At 47.3% G+C, this 21433-nt stretch overlaps 1 protein-coding gene across 1 annotated transcript; it reads right to left on the bottom strand.

The window, feature by feature from the left end:
- Window positions 1-3799: 3799 nt before the first annotated feature.
- Window positions 3800-10001, bottom strand: LOC119390735 (uncharacterized). The gene is made up of 3 exons (XM_037658424.2): window positions 9350-10001; window positions 8696-8850; window positions 3800-3993 (listed from the first exon to the last, which is right to left on the bottom strand). Exons 1-3 carry the CDS (start codon window positions 9982-9984, stop codon window positions 3857-3859), a joined length of 927 nt encoding a protein of 308 aa, XP_037514352.2. The 5' UTR covers window positions 9985-10001; the 3' UTR covers window positions 3800-3856.
- Between the last annotated feature and the right edge of the window lie 11432 nt (window positions 10002-21433).

Here is a 21433-nt window from a genome sequence, read left to right as displayed (position 1 = left end):
AGTCGCGTCGCGCAATGCCAATTTTGGTATATATCAAGCTAGGAAAACGGTCGCGAATGTATCATGAGTGTGGCTTGTAAATCATGTCGTACATGACCTGCATGTCACGATTTCCATGTTACCACCTCTCATTTACGTGAGTCATACAGTCGCTTCGCGCAATGCCAATTTTGGTGTATACCATGCAAGCGAAACGGCCGCGAATGCACCATGAGCGTGGCATGTAAATCATGACATACATGTCATGGATGTCATGGTTTTCATGCTACCACTTGTTATTCATGTTCTTCATACAGTGACATCGCACAATACCAATTTTGGTGTATATCAATCTAGCGAAACGACCGCGAGTGCGCCATGAGCGTGGCATGTAAATCATGTCGTACATGACATTCATGTCATGATTTTCATGTTACCACGTGTCAGTTATGTTCGTCATACAGAAATTTCTCGTCATACCAGTTTTAGTATATATCCCTTCATTTAAACGGCCGCGAGGGCCCCGAGAGATGTCGTGTAAATCATGCTGCACATGACATGCGCGTCATGATTTGCATGTTGGGACCTGTCATTATGTTCGTCATGAACTGTTGTCACGCCGTACCAATTTTGGGTTATATGAAATTAACGGAACGGCCGCAAGAGCCCAAAGGCCGTGGAATGTAAATCATGCTGTTCATGACATGCGTGTCATGATTTTCATGATATGACCTGTCATTTATGTTCGTAATAAGGCCATGTTATGACATACCGATTTTGGTATACATCCGATTAACGAAACGGCCAGGAGAGCACAAAGTCGTAGGCGGCTAGGTAGATAGATAGATAGATACAGAGATAGATAGATACGCTCAAAGTCGCAGAAGTTCGCTAAGAAATGCTTCGCATTTAATAAATCAGAAAAATGCTTCCGAAGCGCGGAATCGAACCAGCGACCTCTCACTTCACAGCGCGGTGTGCAAAGCACTGCTCCACAAAGCGCAGATCCCTCAGGTAGCTAACGGCGAGCGTTATATACACACCCTTTACCGCTTGCAGTCCTCCGAGGCGGCAGGCGCTTATAAGCGTTTCTTCATTACCAGCGAGATGGCGCTAGGAGCGCGGCGGGCGCACTTAAAGGCGTCGGCCAGCTCTCTCACTTCTAATATTTGCGCAGGGAGAACCTTGCCCTTCCGCTGTCTGCACGCGCGGGCGCTCCAACGAGCTACCGCAGTGTTCATGATTCCCAGCAGATGGAGCTACGTGGTAGCTCTCACCGCACGGTACCTGAAAGTGTTTCAGATGTCGCGCACGTAACGTACGTGTACTTTTCACGTTTGCGTACGTGAAGTCCCTATGTACGTGAAATTGAAACTGTCTAGTAGCTGCCGGGTAGTGATGGACGCGCGGTAGCTGCAGCCCGTCCATCACGCGCCGCTTTTCTTGATATCGCATTCATTGCTTCGGCCTTGCGGCGAAACTGTGACTTTTTTTAACAAAACTGCTGCCCCAACTCAATGTCTACCGCCGCGCAGAAGTGCTTACACACTTTGTAGACTATGCAGGAACACTTGCCGTATTCTGCCGTCGGCTTGCTTGAAAGGCTGTTTACTTTAAGAGAGCGAGAAATGAGATGCGGCTCGCCAAAGAGCCTGGACCTTGCCCGCATTGCTCACCTATTTTCACTACTTCGTCAGTGAAATTGTTAATATTGAATAATATGAGGCGATTGGCAGTATGCACCCTTTTGCATTAGACGAACATGGTGATTCAAGTGCCCAATCCAGAAACCTAAGCACAACGCCGGATGAAAGTTTAGCGAAAGTGCCGCCAGGACCATCGGTATCGTAGTTATCAGTGTCGCCGACACAAGCAGCGCTTTTTGCAGTTGGGAATGGAAGTATTACTTTACTTTTTTGTGCATATTCTAGGTACCGGTATGGGAACTGCGCTCCTTGGCCTGTGCCTGTACCTGCTGCTTTACTTCGACGAGTACAGAGGAACAGCGACGGCCATCATGTGGATATTCAGAGCTACGTCCGGAATGGCTGGCATGCCGCTTTTATGGAATCTCACGGCACATTATGGTGTTCAAGGATGTCTTCTCGTAATGGGGGGTTTGATGATGAATTGCGTGCCAGTCGTTATGCTTATCAGGTCACCGCGACCCTGCCACCTGCACTTCCGCACCGTGAGCAGCCGAAGCAAAGCTTACAGAAAAGATGGCAAAAACGTTGAAAGCCCAGATATAAAGACGTTTCCAGCTCTCTCGCTGACGGACGACGAGTTGCCCCAATTTTTCATCACAGAGGAAAAAGCCGCTACAAGTAGGTTCCATATTGTTTTGAGCAGCTTGACATCATTTCCCTTTTATGTGCTCGTTTTTCAGTCCGTCGTTTGGGACTACGTGTTCCACTCCTTTACCACGACCATCGTCGCGTACGCCGTAGACAAGGGATTCGAACTTCATCAGGGCAACCAGGTCGTCGTGTGCAGCGCGGTGGGACTGTTGATTGGCCGTATCGTAGTGCCTTTTGCGACGGACAAGATTCCCTTCAGCCGACGCCCCGTGGCAGCCTTGTGCTACTCGGTGGTCGGAGTCTCTGTGCTCTCACTGGCGTGGGTGCAGTCGTACGGTGGCGTGGTGGTTCTGGCTGTTTTGAAGGGCGTAGCCGAAGGCTATATACTTTGCATCAAGGCTGTGCTGATCGCGGACTACCAGGGGGTCTCAGGAGTGAGCTTCTGCTGCGGCGTGGGAGGATTGTTGACTGTTCCCGTGTGGCTTTGCGGACCTATAATTATTGGTAAGTACGATAGATGAGAGTGCAATGGCAAAACGTTTATCCTCACAGATAAACAATCAAAATAGGAAGCGATGTTTCATGTTATTTGCTCCGGTCATAGTTGGTAAATAGTACTAGGGAGAGGTATTTTACGTACCGTACGAGAATACAGTTTTATATTTCCATGAGACTTGTAGTAATATGATAGAGTAGTACATAAAGTTCAATTATTGCGATGCTGTAATACGAATTTACGAGAAACGAACAAAAAGTTCTCGTCGTAACGATATATACCGACAACAAATACCTAGCTAAACGTCTTTAGAGAGTTCCCAAAAGTGAAAAAATAAAAACCGCAAAAGTATGAGCGCTTGTAGACACAACTCACATGTTTCTCCACATCTTCTGCTGTCAAACTCTTCTGGAAGAACGCAGCGACCAATCGCAAAGCCTCGCCGATTTGCTGTTGCACCTTTAGATCTCGCACTTTTGTCATTCTCCTGAATGAACCCTATACGGTTTACTTTGCGCGGCCTTAAGCTCGGGTGATATGTCTAACGCCAACTTACAATGATTTTGCAGGGTTCTTCCGTGACACGAAGGGATCATACGATCTACTGTACGTGACTTTGGCCGCACTCTGTTTCACGGCAGCATCGCTGCTGGCCTATTTAACCTACCGCGATATAACGCAACGAAAGCAACGCAGAAAGCGACGCCCACAAGATGACGTATCTCCTGAAATGGAGCCTATGAATACGGACGTGCTTAACGCCAAGACAAAACACCGCGTCAACTGCTGATATCGAAAGTATTGAATGACATAAAGTGAGAGGCTTCATGCCTACTTACATAAGAAATACTTTTTTATTCTTTTTAATAAAACATAGAGGCCGCCGTTGGAGACGTGGTGGACGCATGCATAATTATCTTTAAAAATAAAATAAATTGCAAGGCACGATAATGAAGAAACGTTTAGGCGCTGTCGCTTTGAGTTTTGTGAATATCGCCGACAAAAGGAATTGAAAACGGGCTACGAGAAATTGCAGGCAATACTGTTCGCTGCCTCTTTATTTCCTTCGTCTTCAGTGCTTTTAGCAATGCAGCTCTTCGATGCGGATCTCGTCAATTAAGTGGTGTTTCAAGCTTTCCGGGGATGAGCATGTTCCTGACATTCGCTCCCTGGGAAATTGCAGAAGCGTGCGAATAGGACAGTCACATGGGATAGCACCTGCAGAAATAAATAAATAAATAAATAAACACACACACACACACACACACACATATATATATATATATATATATATATATATATATATATATATATATATATATATATATGCTTGTACATCGATCAAAACGTACTTGCAAAGAAACTATATGCACTATTGAGTGCTGTCTAATATTTGATAGACACGCTTGGCGCGGAAAGTCAATACATGATGAAACAACATGCGGCACATCCCCATACTTCAGAGGGTGAAGTACAAAACTTTAAGGAGAGCCCTACGGTCAAGGGAATGGGTTCAGAACTTCAACGCGTTTTCCACAGCGCTGATGCGTCAGCACCTTCGCGCTGTAAGTACATATTGCACGTAATGCGAAATAGTCGAGGATAGTGTGACTAGGCATAAACTTGTTCATTGATAACATATCACACACGCGACGAACTCAGAAGCGCGCCGTGTTAAAAATACAGAAAAGCTGCTGTTCTTCTCGATCAGTACTGCAGGCTCCCTGTGTCAATGTCGCGACAATGTGCAGGATATATATATATATATATATATATATATATATATATATATATATATATATATATATAGATTGTAACGCTCAAACCACACGACCGCCACACGACACAACAGACAGAAACTGATATTTCAAACACAAACACGGCAGCGTCGCCTCAACTTCACTTCATCCATGTTACATGTTGAATATCTTCAAGTAGAAAACAGCGCTACGAGACGGGACAAAGAAAGGGCACAAACACGGCGCAACACCATCGCAAACAGAAAGCTTTGTCCCGTCTCGTAGCGCTGTTTTCTACTTGAAGTCATGCACCAACCAGCCCAAATTCGTACCCTACTAATGTTGAATGTCGTAGAGGAGCGCAGCCAGAGTTGCTGGAGTAGAACTTGAAGAGGAGCAAGACGTGGAGCAAGAAGATAGAATCATGGTTGCCGAGCTTAGTTATTAAAGTGTTTACAAGGCAGTGATATCCTCTTCGTTGCATTATATATATATATATATATATATATATATATATATATATATATATATATATATATTATGCAGCCAGCCAAGAGCTCGCTCTTGGCTGGCTGTTCTTATTCTCCTTCGCCTGCTTCCCCGTCCCGCTAGCTGCCCGCTCGGCCAGACCAAACCAGGGGCCGCTCTTAGTCATCAATATATATATATATATATATATATGTTTGCGATGGTGTTGCAGAGGGGCAGAGCTTAAGGCGGGACACGTCAACAATGTCTGTAGACAGACATTGTTGTGTATATATATATATATATATATATATATATATATATATATATATATATATATATATATATATATATATATATATATATATATATATATATATTTATATTTATATATATATATATATATATATATATATATATATATATATATATATATATATATATATATAGCAGAAGCAAGGTGTTGACGCACAAGTGAAAAGAAGCTTTATTTGACGTTTCGGCCGGGCCCACGGCCGAAACGTCAAATAAAGCTTCTTTTCACTTGTGCGTCAACACCTTGCTTCTGCTATTACTCCCGGATCCGGCGACACCTTTCCTCGAATATATATATATATATATATATATATATATATATATATATATATATATATATATATATATATATACAACAATCTTGTCCCGCCTTAAGCTCTGCCCCTCTGCAACACCATCGCAAACAGAAAGCATCGAGACGACGCCGCAGCACCCGGCGGTTATATTATATGAATATTTCATACTGAAGAAACAAGCGAGGCACCACAAGGAAGACGGCGTGATTTTAGCATGCGGGGCGCGCTCTTCGCCATCTTGTTTTTACGCTTGGGCGTAGGGTAAATGTAAATCCGCGCTGTACCCCTGCTTGTCTTGACGACACACACACAAACAGACACACAAACACACACACACACATATATATATATATATATATATATATATATATATATATATATATATATATATATATATATATATATATATATATATACAATCTTACCCACCCATAACCATACTCAAGCGTGACGAATATCGCAGTGTTCTAGCCATGACGATGGCCATACTATAGTGTCAGGTGGTATATGCTAGCACGACATACCTGTAGATTTTCAGGACATGCTTGCAAATTCGCACGCATTCACGGCACGGCCACAAGCACCTTAGAGTGAATGTATGAGAAAGTCTGAAACTTCAGACGCTGAAACTTCTTGCTTTTAATTGCATATCCAAAACTGCAATAAGTGAAGGCCCAACCACTGCCGCGTCGATCATCTCCTGGGTATTTTCAGTTGAACGATTTCAAGTTAAAGTCGGCTCTTTGTGTGTCTGTGTGCGTTCTTCTCTGTCTGCATTCAGTCGCGCTGTTCAAACTTGTTAGGTTCGAACCGCGTTGTCTCGAGTAGATCAGATTGCGACCGTAGCGCTATGTCACGCTATGCGTCACGCCATAATGCGAAAAGTCGCGCTATGCGGCGAAGCATATCCTTAATCCGAAGGGTCCACCTTCACGTAGCGGGTGCATACTAGTTTGTCGTTGCGTGGAGCAGCCTATTCATGTTCAGAGAGGTGGAAGGGCGAGGAGAGAAGCGCGCATGGCTGACGATACCGAGAACACATTGTATGAGCGAACGGCGGTCGTTGGGGTGGTGGGTGAGGTGCAGCAGCTTGAATTTCTGGTTTAATTCAATATTTTCAAGGAGTTCGTGTTCCATTGCCTGTCGGCATGGGCATCCAGCTACCAGAATTCACTGTTATAACCGATAATGCGGCCTGGGAGTATTGTTGTAAGCGGACTTCTACACCCTCTCAGAACATACAAAAGTTCACGGTACAGTGGCCTTCGATGGTTATAAACGATGTACCTGAACAAATATCTGAATAATCTTAATCAGAAAACTTTCACCGACTACAGTACTCCCTAATGCGAAAACTGAACGCAACTCTATAGGTGTTCTAACTTGGCGATATATGGGGTATATAGTTTGAAAGAAGCAAGTGTATATGTTTCAGCGGCGGCGATAAGATACATGCTGATACAGGCTCCAGCGATGCGAACGGCAGGGTACTCCCATGACGGCACCATTCTGCAACTGTTCTACCAGCGCCAACCTCTGGATTCCAGCGTCGGCGCCGCCGAGCCTCTGCTCAGCCAGCTCATTTAGATGCAGTGGCGGACGAAGCACTTCCAGTGGTTGTGTAACTCACTGTTCAGAGAGAATTGACTTGGGCGGCTTTGTGTTAATATGAAGGGAACGCTACAGGTAGGGCGGCAGCAGTAGACAATGCGTTGTGCAGCAGGTTATGAGTGGGCGCGTTTCACAGCACTTGCCGGAGACAGACAGCCGCTCTTTTCTTGTTGCCAATTAGAGCATATGCGGACGCGCTCACATCACAGCGAATAATCGCCTAAGGGACGAGGGAGCGCTAATCGGGCGGCATAGAGAGACATCCGGTTATGCAGCAATGTTTTTTTCTCGATCACTACTCTCCTCCTCCACTTTGTTCCTCATCATTCCGCTGTGCCCTTCTCGTGTTTTATCCACTTTCTGCCGCATCACTATCACTGTCATTCATTCTCCGCTGCACTCCGCGTTCGGCCTGTTTCAAACACTCTAAGCTCGATAGCTCATACAGCGCCTCATAAATTGGCGTAGACAGGAGTGGGGGGTAGGGTGTCAAAATTTTGTAGCCCCGCGCCGCTCCCCCCACATAGCCTCATACGATATAAACATCATATGCTGTAGTAACCCGTGAAATAGGAGTTACAACGACAGTTGTTTTGATTTAGTTGTGAAGCTTAAGGGATACAAGGTCCGATCGCTGTTGCATTACAGGCCACGGAACTCTTGTGGGTTATATTTAATAAAATTCAGAATGTTACCCTTACAAATTTTTTTTACAGCGCAAGGGGAGAGAACTTGAAATAGAATACCAACTAGCCCGTACTCAGACCTTACAACCCTTACGCAGTAACCCATAAACAGTGGTGCAATGTTTTCATGTAATAAGAGCGCTACCCAGACATTCGTGTTCCCTCTTGAAGATTCAAAAGCCGACACCATGTTGCCAGCTTCATCTCTATTGGCTGTGTTGCTTTTGGGCATGATGGGATATGTGCCTAAGTGGCGGCATGATGGCTGTACGTTTCGCCCATTTCGCGCCACATGCTTTGGTTTTTCAGCGGTCGGGTGCACGGAGTGACAGTGTGTGCTAATGTCTATACTAATGGCAACAGAAGAAAAGCGGCATGCGAAGCAGCCGCACCGAAATATTCGAACATCAACTCTGCCGGCACACACAGCCATGGTCAGACAAACGTGACCAGAGATTTTCCAGAACTTAAGACATAGTGTCTTTTCGATTATTCGGTCTGCTGTAGTACGTGAATGATGAAGTTGTACGTGAACGCTGAATGCACCAAAATAACCATCACAATTTATTTTACTTTCATTAAGGATGACTGGCGCATTACGTTACCATCAATGTTAAACTTTCTCAAATAAAGGAAATAGAATGGGGTGCGAAAACTGAAAACAAAAATTAGTATAAGTTTTTCTAGTTTCCGTTGGCGATATTTTTATGTAACTGGAATCGAAAAAGTTTCAGGTTTCATTGTATTTTTGCAGAGTTTTCCCGCACGATGCAGACGCAAGCGATATTCCATTAACATTACTTACCGAGAATCAGTCTTGGGCTGCTTGGGTGTGTGCGAATGGCGTCAAGCGTTTCCCCATCCCAGTCAGTGATTGCATTGGACTCGAGGTGAATACTCTTTAAAGCAGGAAACTGTTGGGGATTGAATCCTTTTGGAATTTCAGTGAGTCCGTTTTGCCTGCACAAAAGAACAGGGTGGAAGAGTTAGTGCTTTGCTATTGAAAAGCAATAAGAGCGCATGTTGAAAACTCAAGTGCGAGAAATGCAAGCTGCCGCTGTGGTGCGCAACTTTATAGCTGCTGAAAAATTCTCACAGCAGCATTCGTGCGTAAAGCGCTAATATAATAGAGGTTGTATTGTTTGTAGATATGAGTACTCAAACTAGAAAGGGCTAAAAATCTAGAAAGGGCTAGAAAGGCCCGCCTGATAATATTTAGACAGCAAATTGACAATGATTGTTCTCAAAAGCGCAATGTAGCTCATTTCGTATGACTGGTAGACTGCTTACGCACCGCGTACTCTGCAACACAAAGCGGGTACTGGACACCCCCGCTTAAGAAATTGAAAAGACCTAGGGACTTGCGTTATCACCTTTGCAACAGACAATAGTTGTACGGCACACTACACACTAGTGCCAATCCGTGCAATAGCGTCCAGACCAGCGGCCACGAGCTTACCTCAGGATTATCGTGTGCAGATACGGTGCAGGATTTGGCAAAACAGACCACGAAAAATTACCCAGTCTACTCAGACTGATCTCGAACTGCTCCAATTTCGTGAGTTCAGCGAGTGCGCCTTGTTCCATGCTCGACACTGTAGAATCCGTGATGAATATATCGCGAAGACTCTGCGGCAGGTTGTTCCAGTCGTGGTCGATCGAAACTACCTGCCTCTCGAAGCGCAGCGAAACTAGCGAGAGGACATTCTTGAGAAGACTCCACGACTTCGGCAGGGTGCTGCCTCTCAGGAATACCAGCTCCAACAGTGTACCGTTCAGACTTTCGAAAGCGTTGGGATGCGATGCGTCGAAGTTGTCGATGTGGACTTTGTTCAGCGTTACGTTGGTGGCCGCTAAGTCCACGAATGTGTCGACGGGTAGGTGCTCAAGACGGCTCTCGGATAGCATGAAGTGGTGCTTGCTGTGCTCCGGACGGATAATTTTCGTGGCCAACTCGGACGCTGTCGTGAAACCTCCGCAGTTAAAGAAAAGCTGATCTGGCTCCGTCTGAAACTTCTGACAAGACGGTTCAGCAAAGACGAGCCGCACGCTGCAACATTGCAGCAGGAGTAGCGTCCACTGAATGCGAAACATTTTCGGAGCCACTCGCGGGCACAAGTTCAGCTGACTGAAAAAATGTAGCGGGGGGCTCTTATATAAGAGTGCCTACACGTGTTATCCATTAGTCACGCGATGCCCGATGACCATTAGGAGGCAAAGAGCCCGGTCGGTTTTATTTTAGTATCTTTCACGTGAAACTCAACGCGCCCAAAGCATTCAACGCTATTGGCTAGATTGCTAGTAATCATATTTCTGGGGCCTTGAACTGCCTCATTGCCTTTGATAAGACCATTGCAGTGACCCCTACACATCCACAAAGTTAGGAAAACTCTAGGAGAGTTCAGTGACTCCAGAACTACTTACCCCCACGAAGTTAACACAGCGGCATGGGATCATATCGCTTGTTGTAGTTCCTTATTTCTTTTTACAGCGTTTTGAGATTACAACAAGGGCCGTTTTTGGCGCCGTAGTTGTCCGCTGCCGCCGGTGTCCGTAACCACTATCGCGCCAAATAAGAAACAAAACGAAATAAGAAGAAATGCCCAGGATGGAACGAGGTTCGAACCTGGTATGCCGAGTGTTCTACCGAGTATTCGAAACGAGTATTCTACCTCATAGCCATACCAGCGCTTGAAACGGCTTTGCAGAAAGACCCTATACGGAGTTCCTGTCGGGAAGGAACCACATTATCATATGTAATGTAGTGTGGTAGAAGAGTAAAATAACAACCAGGCGTTACACAACGCGAATTCTGTAATGAGGCGTCACACAATGCGAATTGCGCAACGAGTTGATTGTTGAATGCTTCCAACCCATTAGAAACGGCTCCGCCAAAATTCTTCATCGTCATCAGCCACAGAATCAACAAAGTGCGCATAATGCTGTGCAGGTTTTTAGCGGGTACAACGGTTCTCCGCAAAATAAAGAAAAATTGTATAGTGGCTGCTTCTCTTCTTCACAAAAACTATGATGATTGATAGCGTGGTGGGTTCCTCGCAAGTGCACTTCTATTAGTTGCCAAGGAAGCCCATAAGGCTCTCATGATCCATTTCCTCAGGGTCTCAATAAAGTTAATTCCCCCGCTCTCTCTTTTTCTCACGCTAACGTATGTTATAAAGCTTGGTGGGAGAGTTAAATAACGAGTGGGCATCACACAATGGGAATTACACAACTAGTGGGTCGTTTAAAGCTTCGAACGCATTATAAAGGACTCAGCCATAATTCTTCATCGTCATCAACCGTCGTATCAACAAAGTGCACATAATACGTTACAGATGGTACCTCTCTTCTCCGCAGAATGACGAATAATATCGTGGTAGGTGCCGATAGGTTGCTAGCGTACTTTTATTAGTAGCCACAAGGGAGTTTGTAATGGGCTAGAAATGCCGCTTTTCCAGCTATCGCTGTGACTGTGCTGCGCTTCCCGCGCAGGCCTGGCGTCTTGTTTTTTTTTTTTTTTGACAGCAGCAAGCAATAATTGTTAGGGAAATGTACAAAGACACCAGCGCATCACTTAATTTGTTATTGGCATTATTATCGTAACCAAGAAAACGCGAATTAGCGAAACGAAGAAGGAATAAGTTTATAATTGAACAGACCTGTAAGCAAGCACAGGAGATTTATCAAAAAGGCATTCTGGTGCTCGGCTGCTGTTTGTTTAAATTGAGGCTACAAGGCACTGCTAAACGAGGCTACCTAGCGCAGCCTTTTATTTTTTAGTATAGGAAGGGTGCGGGAAAGGAAAGTTAGGGTGAGGGGGACGCAGATAGTAAAGCATAGCATAACTATGAGAGAGAGAATTATAAAGGAAAGACAGGGACGTTAAGCAAAGGAAGTTTCCGGTTTGCTACCCTGTACTTGGGAAACGTAAAAGGACTGTATAATAATGAAAGTGAGGACGAAGTATCTGTGACAACATTAGGCGACAATACAAATAAAACAGTCATGACTATAGCACCGTCCAAGTACTACACACCAAGATTGTCTACAAACAGTCACAGTTTGTCATTCATTGCGGCTTCTCGAATAACCGCAAAAACACCCTCAGAGCGGCTTCTGTTGAAGACCGGGTAGGCCAGTGCCCCAGGATTTTGTTCTTGGTTAAGAGGGCGGTCGTGCAGCTGGCCTAGTGTGGCTTTGAGGACTGCTCTTGTGGAGTTGAAGCAGGCGCACTCAAAGCTAAGCATAACATAGTGTAGCAAGGGCGTGGCAAATGGAAGTGAGGGTGAAGAGCTGGGCTAGGCATTGGTAATTTGAAATTATACCGCGATACGATAGAGATGCTCGGGCAATAAGTATTTAATATACACATACAAGATACTAACGCAACTAGTGTATCCCATGAGATACATTCCAAGCGTATCTTCAGATACTTCGATACATTCGCATATTTTTATTGTAGATCTTGTTAGATACGCACCGCTTCACCCTCCAGCTTTCCAGTCCACACGTGCGGCATTCCCTCGGAGGCATGGGAGAATGAGTAATCCTGTGAGCGACGCCTTCGCGCCGGAGCCGAGGTGGTTCATGTTCCACGTTATAGACCCGGGGACGATGGCCTCGCCGTGGTGCAACATATTTCAAGGAGGCATTGCATCTCCAGGCGCGCGCTTTCACAACAATAGATCAACGCCGCGAGGAGTGCAGTCCCCCGGCAAAAAGGCTCTGGGTCTCACATTGGCCGAAAGTGACGCCACCTGTTTGGAACTGTCGATTGGACGAACATGACATTACTCGCCCCAGTTCTTGATCGGTTGGAAGTGACGGGTTGTAAAGCTTTATACGAAGCACAACCATCGAAACACGGTCGTTTTCTCCTGACCATGGTCCCCAACGTACGATATGCTGCAGGGCGAAGCTATGTGTATCTGCACTCTTTTCACCATATTCTCTTAATGCACCTAGTATGAATAAACCCAAGTTTTTCATCTTACGTCCGCATCATTTACGGCCAACTCCCGCACCTCAGCGGCGAGATGAGATAATCTATACCGAGCAAAATAACCGAGCCAAAGCTTGGTTAATCTCTCTAACTTTCCTCTTCGTTCCTCTTTCTCTCTCTCTATACACGGTGATCAAAATTAAGGTATATGATTGTCTTAAAATTAGGCACCGGGAGGTACGTGAATGCGACCTCTGCATTGGGTTGTGTGGTCAGGGAGACAGAAAGTGAGATGGTAATTATTGCTGTCAGCCACCCACATAACTGAGCTATAATAATGAACTGTTTTATTGCCTGGACCAAGCGGGCGTGTTTGTATGTAAAAGTTAGTGGCAGAAGCTTTTCTAAACAGTTTAACTTGCAAGGATTCTTCTAGCATGTCCGTGCTCCGAGATAACCAACTGGAAAGTTTCATTGCTGTTCGAATGATTACGCGTGCAAGGAAGAAAGCATCGGAGCGAAGTTCTTCCCTGATATGACGCGCAGGCATTTCTTGATATTGTCAGCCGGTAGTAAAAGGGTAACCGTTGCCAGCTTTGCCTCAGCACCACACGGAGCTGCCGCGGCACATCTGAGCGGATTTTTTGCGCCAGTTTTTGTTTTCTTTTGTGCGCAATCATGCAAACTGCAATTAAACATTTCACCCGGATGCCTAGGAGCACGGACACGCTAGACGAACTCTGCCCAGTGTAACTGCTCGAAGCTTGACTGCCCCCAACTATTCGATACAAACATCTCCGCTTGCTGCAATGACTAAAAAGTTCATTATTCAATCTTAGGTAATATGGGTGGGTAAACACAATAATTCTCACTTCACTTTGTGTCCACCTGGATACATAACTTATCTGGAAAGGTGGTCTTCAAGTACCTCCCAGTGGTGAATATTAAGAAAATCATGAAGATTAATTTCGATCAGCCTGTGTATAGTAGCGTCGAAGGTGTATCTACAAAAATGCTTCGAAATTTCTTAACTTCGACCAATTTGGTTTCAGTTCAATGAAATGTATATTATTACTTGAAAAGCTCTGCGTTTATTGCTCAAAGTACACAAGTTTTATTCCGAAACAACTTATTAGAGTTGCTTTAGCTGCTTAACATGACAGCTCTTTATACACTAGGCTGTCGGTGGTTTTAGCTTGTCGCTTTAACTGATGGGAGTCGCTGATGCGCGTGCTGAACAGATAGCGGTCTGTAGTCAAGAGTTCGACGAATGTTCGTTTGGTTAGGTATCATGATGAGGATCTAGATGCGGTCACTGACCAAGTCAAGGTGAAGAACACAGAGACGTTTCGGGATCCATACGGTTTCCTTGTTCACACTAAGCAGGCAAGAGCCGTGTGTCGTTTTTTATGCCAAAATGGGACGTAATGAACGGGTGTAACTGGCAGGTAATTTCCATCTGTCCTGTTGACAGTGTCCGCACTCGTCTGGCTAAAAACAGATTCCAGAAGTAGTCTCGTGGTCGAATTCTTTTCCTTGGCTATTATAGCGGCGTGGTCCCAGTCGATGAAGTGACCGTGATTATAGGCGTGCTAAGCAAGGGCGTTTGACGCTTTCTTGTTGTTGCTCACGTCCGTTTGATGTTCCTTTATTCTCCTGGTGAAGTGGCCAGTTTCGCCGATGTAACTGCAGTTGCAGTCTGCGCATGGCACCTTATAGACAACGCCGGGATATCGCTTGCTGTCTAAGCAATCCTTCACGTTCACAAGCTGATTCCTAAGCTTGTTAGATGGCATGTGCGCAACGCGAAGGTCATATCTTGAAAAGATACGGCTTAGGGCTTCGCTGACCCCAGGAACATAAGCGACGCCGGCACGTCATCGAAACGACCTGCCCTGGGATGGCTTGGGATGGAGGACACGATCTTCAACATTCCTAATAAACTTATTCGGGTACCCGTTCGTCACTAGTTCTCGATGTATCGTTTGAAGCTCTTTCCTCATTGCATCGTCACTTGAGCAAATGCGTGTCGCCCGCGTCACCAGGGAAGAAACAACGGATTGCTTGTGGCAGGTTCGGTGGCACGAATTGAAATTCAGGTAGTGTCCGGTATGCGTTGCTTTCCTGTGCACACTTGCTGAGCCCGCCGATAATCACGTTCACTTCATCGATATGGACAACGCCGCTATAATAGCCAAGGAAAAGAATTCGACCACGAGACTACTTTTGGAATGTGTTTTTAACCAGACGACTGAGGAGACTATCAACAGGACAGATGGTAATCTACCAGCCAATTACACCCGTTCATCACGTCATATTTTAGCATAAAAAAGTGACACACGGCTCTTGCCTGCTTAGTGTGAACAAGGAACCCGTATGGGTCCCGAAACGTCTCTGCGTTGTTCACCTTGACTTGGTCAGTGACCGCATCTACATCCTCAGATAGCGGTTTGTCATCTAATTACAGACACTTCATTATAAAGGCTCAACATGATGGCGCAAATAACGGGGTGGATTTCTACCTTCTCTGCAAACGTATTATCATGTCAACAATACCGAATCACCGGACAGATGCAAAAGCAACAGTGTTGGTAGCGAGATTTTTTTGAAAGGCGTCCTGTATACGTAGAGGACAAAACAACTGCAATTGCTTTTCATATTCTAGTTGTCTGCTGTTGTAAAACGTTCGTTAGCGACATACTGATAAATGGGAGCTTTTTTTTCTTCTACAAGATGACATGTGCGGCTCAGACATGTTCAGCTCAAACTTCTGAGACGTATTGTACAGTTGCACAAGCGTCACAGGGCACCGCCGCTATTCACAATATTGGCGCTTATAGCCCCGATTCCCTGGTGATCAGTAACAGAAAAACGGAATTTGGGGAGGCCTAAAAACATATATCTAAGTAAAATATAAAGGTAGTTATCCTACAGTCACAGTGAATAAGTAAAGAAAAACAATACTGGGGCACCCCTACTAGCTATGAAAAAAGCATGAAGTGTTGTCAACCTAACTGTTAAGGCTAGGCAATAGAAATTTCAGTGACTACACTGTCAAAAAATCTGTTATTGCACATATGCCACATCCAGCAACATCCTGTTAATATATATCAATCCTACGTGTTCTCATATGGTCCGTATGGTGATACGACAGTACTGGATATGTGCCATAGATTTTAAGTGCGGAGCCCTTTAGGGGCTCGGGCTGTCGTATGCTGTCGTCGCTTGGCGTAACTCAAGCAAAGCCATGTATGAAAATAGAAGCAAAAGAGAAAGCAAGCGCTAAATGGAAAGAGAGAGAAAGAAAAGGAAAAATAGGAAGAACAGTACAAATAAATAGAAATAAAGAGAAAGAAAAAGACATAAAACTGGAAAATAGAAAAAGAAAAAAATCACAGCATATCCACGGAGTGAATGATGATGAGTGGGCGAAGCTGCGGAGGTTCATCGGTAAACCGTGAATCTTCCGTGAATTCTGCCCAGTACATCATCACCGACGTGAGATCGGACGCGTTTATACTAAAGGTTCGATGAGAGTTATGACGACTTGCAGCTCACTTTAATTTTAAATGTACGCTGTGAATTTTCATTGTTTAATCAATCAAGGGACCGTAGGAGAGGAGAAAGAGGGGGAAGCGTAGGAGAGGAGAGGGCGATACATATCACGTACTGTACGGGAGATCCGTTTACGCCGGACAACGGAGACGTGACAAGGTTAGACTAAGAGGAGCTACGCCCCTAAAAAAAAGCGAGGAGGAAAGAAAGAGAAATCCGGAGGTACACAATGAAGGCTACCCAGCTCCGCGCTTCCTTGAGGCTCGGCGCCACTCGTCCGATGCTGCCTTAAATTTCGATGGGGTACGGAACATAGTATAAAACAACTCTTTGGGACGCTCGTGAAAAGACGGTGCATTTGGTGTAACAATATCCCTTGGATGCCCTCCATGACATATTTAAGATGGTTCAGAACGATTTCCATGATTATCATTCAAGCTCAATTTTGATATTTTCCGAGATGTTAGCAGAATTTTTTCCCTTATATTGTCACGTGGTCGTGACGTCGACGAACACAGCAGTCGGCGTTTGTAGGATGAAACTGTTTATTTGGCCGAACTTGTGGCCGGAAAATGAGAACCAGAACTACAGCAATGCACGCTGTACATACAATGATAGCGGCGAACAGGGCGTCGTCCGTCGATCAACTGACAAGAGGTGAAGCGCGCAGGTATTTAAACATGTGCCGTCGAATATTCCAGCGTTATCACTGGCTGTCGTGCAAATTCTAGAATAAGCTCGAGTGTGCGCGTCTTGCGCGCAATCTTAACAAAACGATCTACAATGATCGCGAAGGTTCTCGAACAACGAGGCGCGGTTCGCGCTGAGCGTTGCTGACAGTCTTTGTGGCCGAAAACCGAATACAGCAAAAGTGATAAAGAAACGCACGTGGCAATGCCCCCCTCTGAAAAAACATCGTCCCGATGCTTAAAACAGAACAGGCCAATGCATGCAACAATAAATAACAAGAATAAAGCAACAAAGTACAATAAACAATAAGCACAAGAAAGAAAGCACAATAATAAAGCAAAATGACCGTCCTCAGATTGGCTAACGTGCGTAATATGGTTTGAGGTGCACGACATGGACGACTTCAGGTCGTGCACGGCGCCGCTGAGAGTTCGTAATGCCATCAGGGACAACCTCGTAGTCGAGTGCGCCGAGGCGTCGAAGTACCCTGTACGGTCCGAAGTATCGTCGAAGAAGCTTCTCACTGAGTCCCCGTCGGCGTATTGGCGTCCATACCCATACACGGTCACCGGGTTGGTATTCCATGTGGCGTCGTCGAAGGTTGTAGCGACGGCTGTCAGTCGTCTGCTGGTTCTTGATCCGTAGGCGGGCGAGCTGTCGTGCTTCTTCGGCGCGCTGTAAGTAAGCGGCGGCGTCGAGATTTTCTTCGTCGGTGACGTTGGGTAGCATGGCATCGAGCGTCGTCGCCGGGCTTCTTCCGTAGACCAACTTATACGGCATCTGCGTCGTTTCTTGGACGGCCGTGTTGTAAGCGAAGGTCACGTACGGAAGGATGGCGTCCCACGTCTTGTGCTCAACGTCGACGTACATGGCCAGCATGTCGGCGATGGTCTTATTTAGACGCTCGGTGAGGCCATTGGTCTGTGGGTGGTAGGCGGTGGTGCGGCGGTGGCTCGTCTCGCTGTATTTGAAGATCGCCTGAGTTAGGTCCGCCGTAAAGGCGGTACCTCTGTCTGTTATGAGGACCTCTGGGGCGCCATGACGCAAGACGATGTGCTCCACGAAGAACTTGGCTACCTCGGCGGCACTGCCTTTGGGCAAGGCCTTTGTCTCGGCGTAACGGGTGAGGTAGTCAGTTGTTACGACGATCCACTTGTTGCCGGAAGTCGACGTCGGGAACGGCCCCAGTAGGTCCATCCCGATTTGCTGGAACGGCCGGTGAGGTGGTTCGATTGGCTGCAGAAGCCCCGCTGGCCTAGTCGGCGGTGTCTTCCGTCGCTGGCAATCTCGGCAAGTCTTAACGTAGTGGGCGACGTCGGCAGGAAGGCGCGGGCAGTAGTATTTTTCCTGTATCCTCGCGAGCGTGCGGGAAAAGCCGAAGTGACCCGCCGCCGGGTCGTCGTGCAGGGCCTGCAGAACCTCTGGTCGCAGTGCCGAAGGTACAACGATGAGGTAGTCGGCCCTGGCCGGAGAGAAGTTCTTCTTTACGAGGACGTCGTTTTTCAAGAGAAATGACGCCAATCCCCGCCTGAATACTTTTGGAACAGCGGTGGTCCTGCCCTTGAGGTATTCCACAAGGCCCCTGAGATCCGGGTCGGCTTGCTGTCGTTCAGCGAAGTCGTCGGCACTTATGGTTCCCAAGAAGCAGTCATCATCGTGGTCGTCCTGCGGCGGTGCGTCGACGGGGGCACGAGACAAGCAGTCGGCGTCGGAGTGTTTTCTTCCCGACTTGTAAACGACTGTTATGTCGAATTCTTGAAGTCTTAGGCTCCACCGTGCGAGGCGACCTGAAGGGTCCTTCAAGTTGGCTAGCCAACACAAGGCGTGGTGGTCGCTCACAACTTTGAAGGGCCGGCCGTAGATGTAGGGGCGAAACTTTGATGTAGCCCAGATGATGGCCAGACACTCCTTTTCTGTTGTGGAATAGTTGATTTCTGCCTTTGATAGCGACCGGCTAGCATAACTGATGACCCTTTCCAATCTGTCGGTCTTCTGCACAAGGACGGCGCCGAGTCCTACGCTGCTTGCGTCGGTGTGGATTTCCGTATCGGCGTGCTCGTCGAAATGCGCAAGTATCGGAGGCGTCTGCAGGCGTCGTTTCAATCTTGAAATGCCTGAACTTGCGACGTTTCCCACCTGAATTCGACGTCGGCCTTCGTGAGTTGCGTCAGTGGCTCGGCGATCCGTGAAAATTCCTTGACGAAACGTCTGTAATAGGCGCACAAGCCGAGAAAACGGCGTACGGCCTTCTTGTCGGTGGGCGTCGGGAAGTCAGCGATGGCAGCTGTTTTCCGCGGTTCCGGGCGAACACCATCCTTGCTGATCACATGACCCAAGAACAAGAGCTCCTCGTACGCGAAGCGGCACTTTTCAGGCTTCAAAGTGAGTCCGGAGGTCTTGATTGCTTGAAGTACAGCTTCAAGGCGCCGAAGGTGTTCGTCGAAGTTTGAGGAAAACACAACGACGTCGTCCAAGTACACGAGGCACGTCTGCCACTTCAAGCCGGCCAGTACTGTATCCATAACCCGTTGAAAAGTCGCAGGTGCCGAGCAAAGACCAAAAGGCATGACCTTGAACTCAAACAGGCCGTCTGGCGTTATAAAGGCAGTCTTTTCTCGGTCTCTCTCGTCGACTTCTATTTGCCAGTAACCGGTCTTGAGGTCCATCGACGAAAAGTACTTTGCGTTGTGTAATTGATCCAGGGTGTCGTCAATCCGGGGAAGGGGATACACGTCCTTCTTCGTGACTTTGTTCAGGCGACGATAATCGACGCAAAAACGGAGAGTCCCATCCTTCTTCTTCACTAGCACCACGGGGGATGCCCACAGACTCTTCGACGGCTGAATGATGTCGTCGCGTAGCATTTCGTCGACCTGTTTCTTCACGGCGTCCCGTTCCCGCGTCGAAACCCGGTAGGGACTCTGACGGAGTGGTCGAGCATTTTCTTCTGTTATGATGCGGTGCTTAGCAAGGGGCGTTTGTCGGACCCGCGATGACGACGAGAAACAGTCCTTGTTTTTCTGCAGAAGGCATCGAAGCTGTTGCTGTTGGCGAGCGGGAAGATTTGGGTTTACGTCGAAGGGTGGCTCAGCTGTTGGGGTAGTCGTCGTAGCTTCGTCGTAATCCGAAAAGGCAAATGCATCGCTCACGGCCAAGATTTCCTCAATGTATGCAATCGTCGTGCCCCTGCTCAGGTGTCTGTATTCTTGGCTGAAGTTCGTTAGCATCACGCTTCCTTTTCCTTCGTGCAACCGAGCAATGCCCCTTGCAACGCAGATGTCACGGTCTAGGAGCAAACGCTGATCGCTCTCGATGACACCTTCGATGTCTTCAGCTTTTTCGGTGCTGACGGGCAATATGACGCTGGAGCGAGGCGGGATGGTAACTTGATCCTCGAGCACGTTCAGGGCATGGTGACATGGATTCGTATCCGGCGGTGTCGTTTTGTCCGACGATAGGGTTATCGACTTGGTTTTTAAGTCAGTGACGGCGCCATGATGGTTTAAGAAATCCATGCCAAGTATGACGTCCCTGGAGCAGTGTTGCAAGATTACGAAACTCGCAGGATACGTGCGATTATTGATTGTTACTCTTGCTGTGCAGACTCCAGACGGCGATATTAGATGGCCTCCAGCGGTACGGATTTCGGGGCCTTCCCAAGCAGTCTTAACTTTCTTCAACTTCGTGGCGAAAGGCCCACTGAGGACGCAATAGTCGGCTCCAGTGTCGACGAGAGCGGTGACGTTGTGGCCGTCAATGAGAACGTCGAGGTCGCTAGTTCGTCGTCTTGCGTTGCGGTTGGGTCGCGGCTTCGGGTCACGGCTGCGTCGGTTTGTTCCGCTGCTTCGACGTGGCGTCGTCAGGTCTTCCTCAGGCCGTGAAGTTTCGACGTTAGGGCTTCGCTCGGTCGTCGGCGGCGGAGGATCTTCGGTAATTCGTCGTACAGCAACCGCACCTCCATCGATTGCTGCCCTTAGTTTCCCGGATACGGGCTAGGCGACCGGCCCCGATTTGGGCCAGTGTATTGCCGGCGGTGCGGTGACATGTAGCGGCCCGGCGAAGGCGAGTGGGAAGGTCGTCGTTCTTGCCACTGTGTTGCGGTGAGGTAGTCGTCGATGTCGCGAGGCCGTTCGCCTGGTTGTGGGCGCGGCGCGTTGACGGCGAATTCTCGAAGCCCCATCTGTCGGTACTGACAGCGGCGGTACGTGTGGCCGGCCTCCCCGCAGTGGTAGCAGAGCGGGCGGTTGTCAGGGGCGCGCCAAACATCGGTCTTCCTTAGCGTGTATCGCTGGCCGGCTGGTGGGCGGTATGACGTCGGTGGCGGCGGTGGTGGTGCCTGACGGCGGGGGGGGGGAG

Source organism: Rhipicephalus sanguineus, chromosome 4 (genome assembly GCF_013339695.2).
Source record: "Rhipicephalus sanguineus isolate Rsan-2018 chromosome 4, BIME_Rsan_1.4, whole genome shotgun sequence".
Taxonomy (NCBI): Eukaryota; Metazoa; Arthropoda; class Arachnida; order Ixodida; family Ixodidae; genus Rhipicephalus; species Rhipicephalus sanguineus.
The sequence above is the reverse complement of the archived record's forward strand: the minus strand, read 5'-3'. Positions and strand labels throughout refer to the sequence as shown.

What these genes read in the sequence shown, in the direction of transcription:
- LOC119390735 (XM_037658424.2), bottom strand. Translation starts at nt 9,984, where the DNA reads ATGTTTCGCATTCAGTGGACGCTACTCCTGCTGCAATGTTGCAGCGTG. An exon ending in CTGCACACGATAATCCTGAG is followed by an intron (nt 8,851 to 9,349) that starts GTAAGCTCGTGG and finishes TCTTTTGTGCAG; the next exon opens with GCAAAACGGACTCACTGAAA. An exon ending in CAGCCCAAGACTGATTCTCG is followed by an intron (nt 3,994 to 8,695) that starts GTAAGTAATGTT and finishes TTATTTCTGCAG; the next exon opens with GTGCTATCCCATGTGACTGT.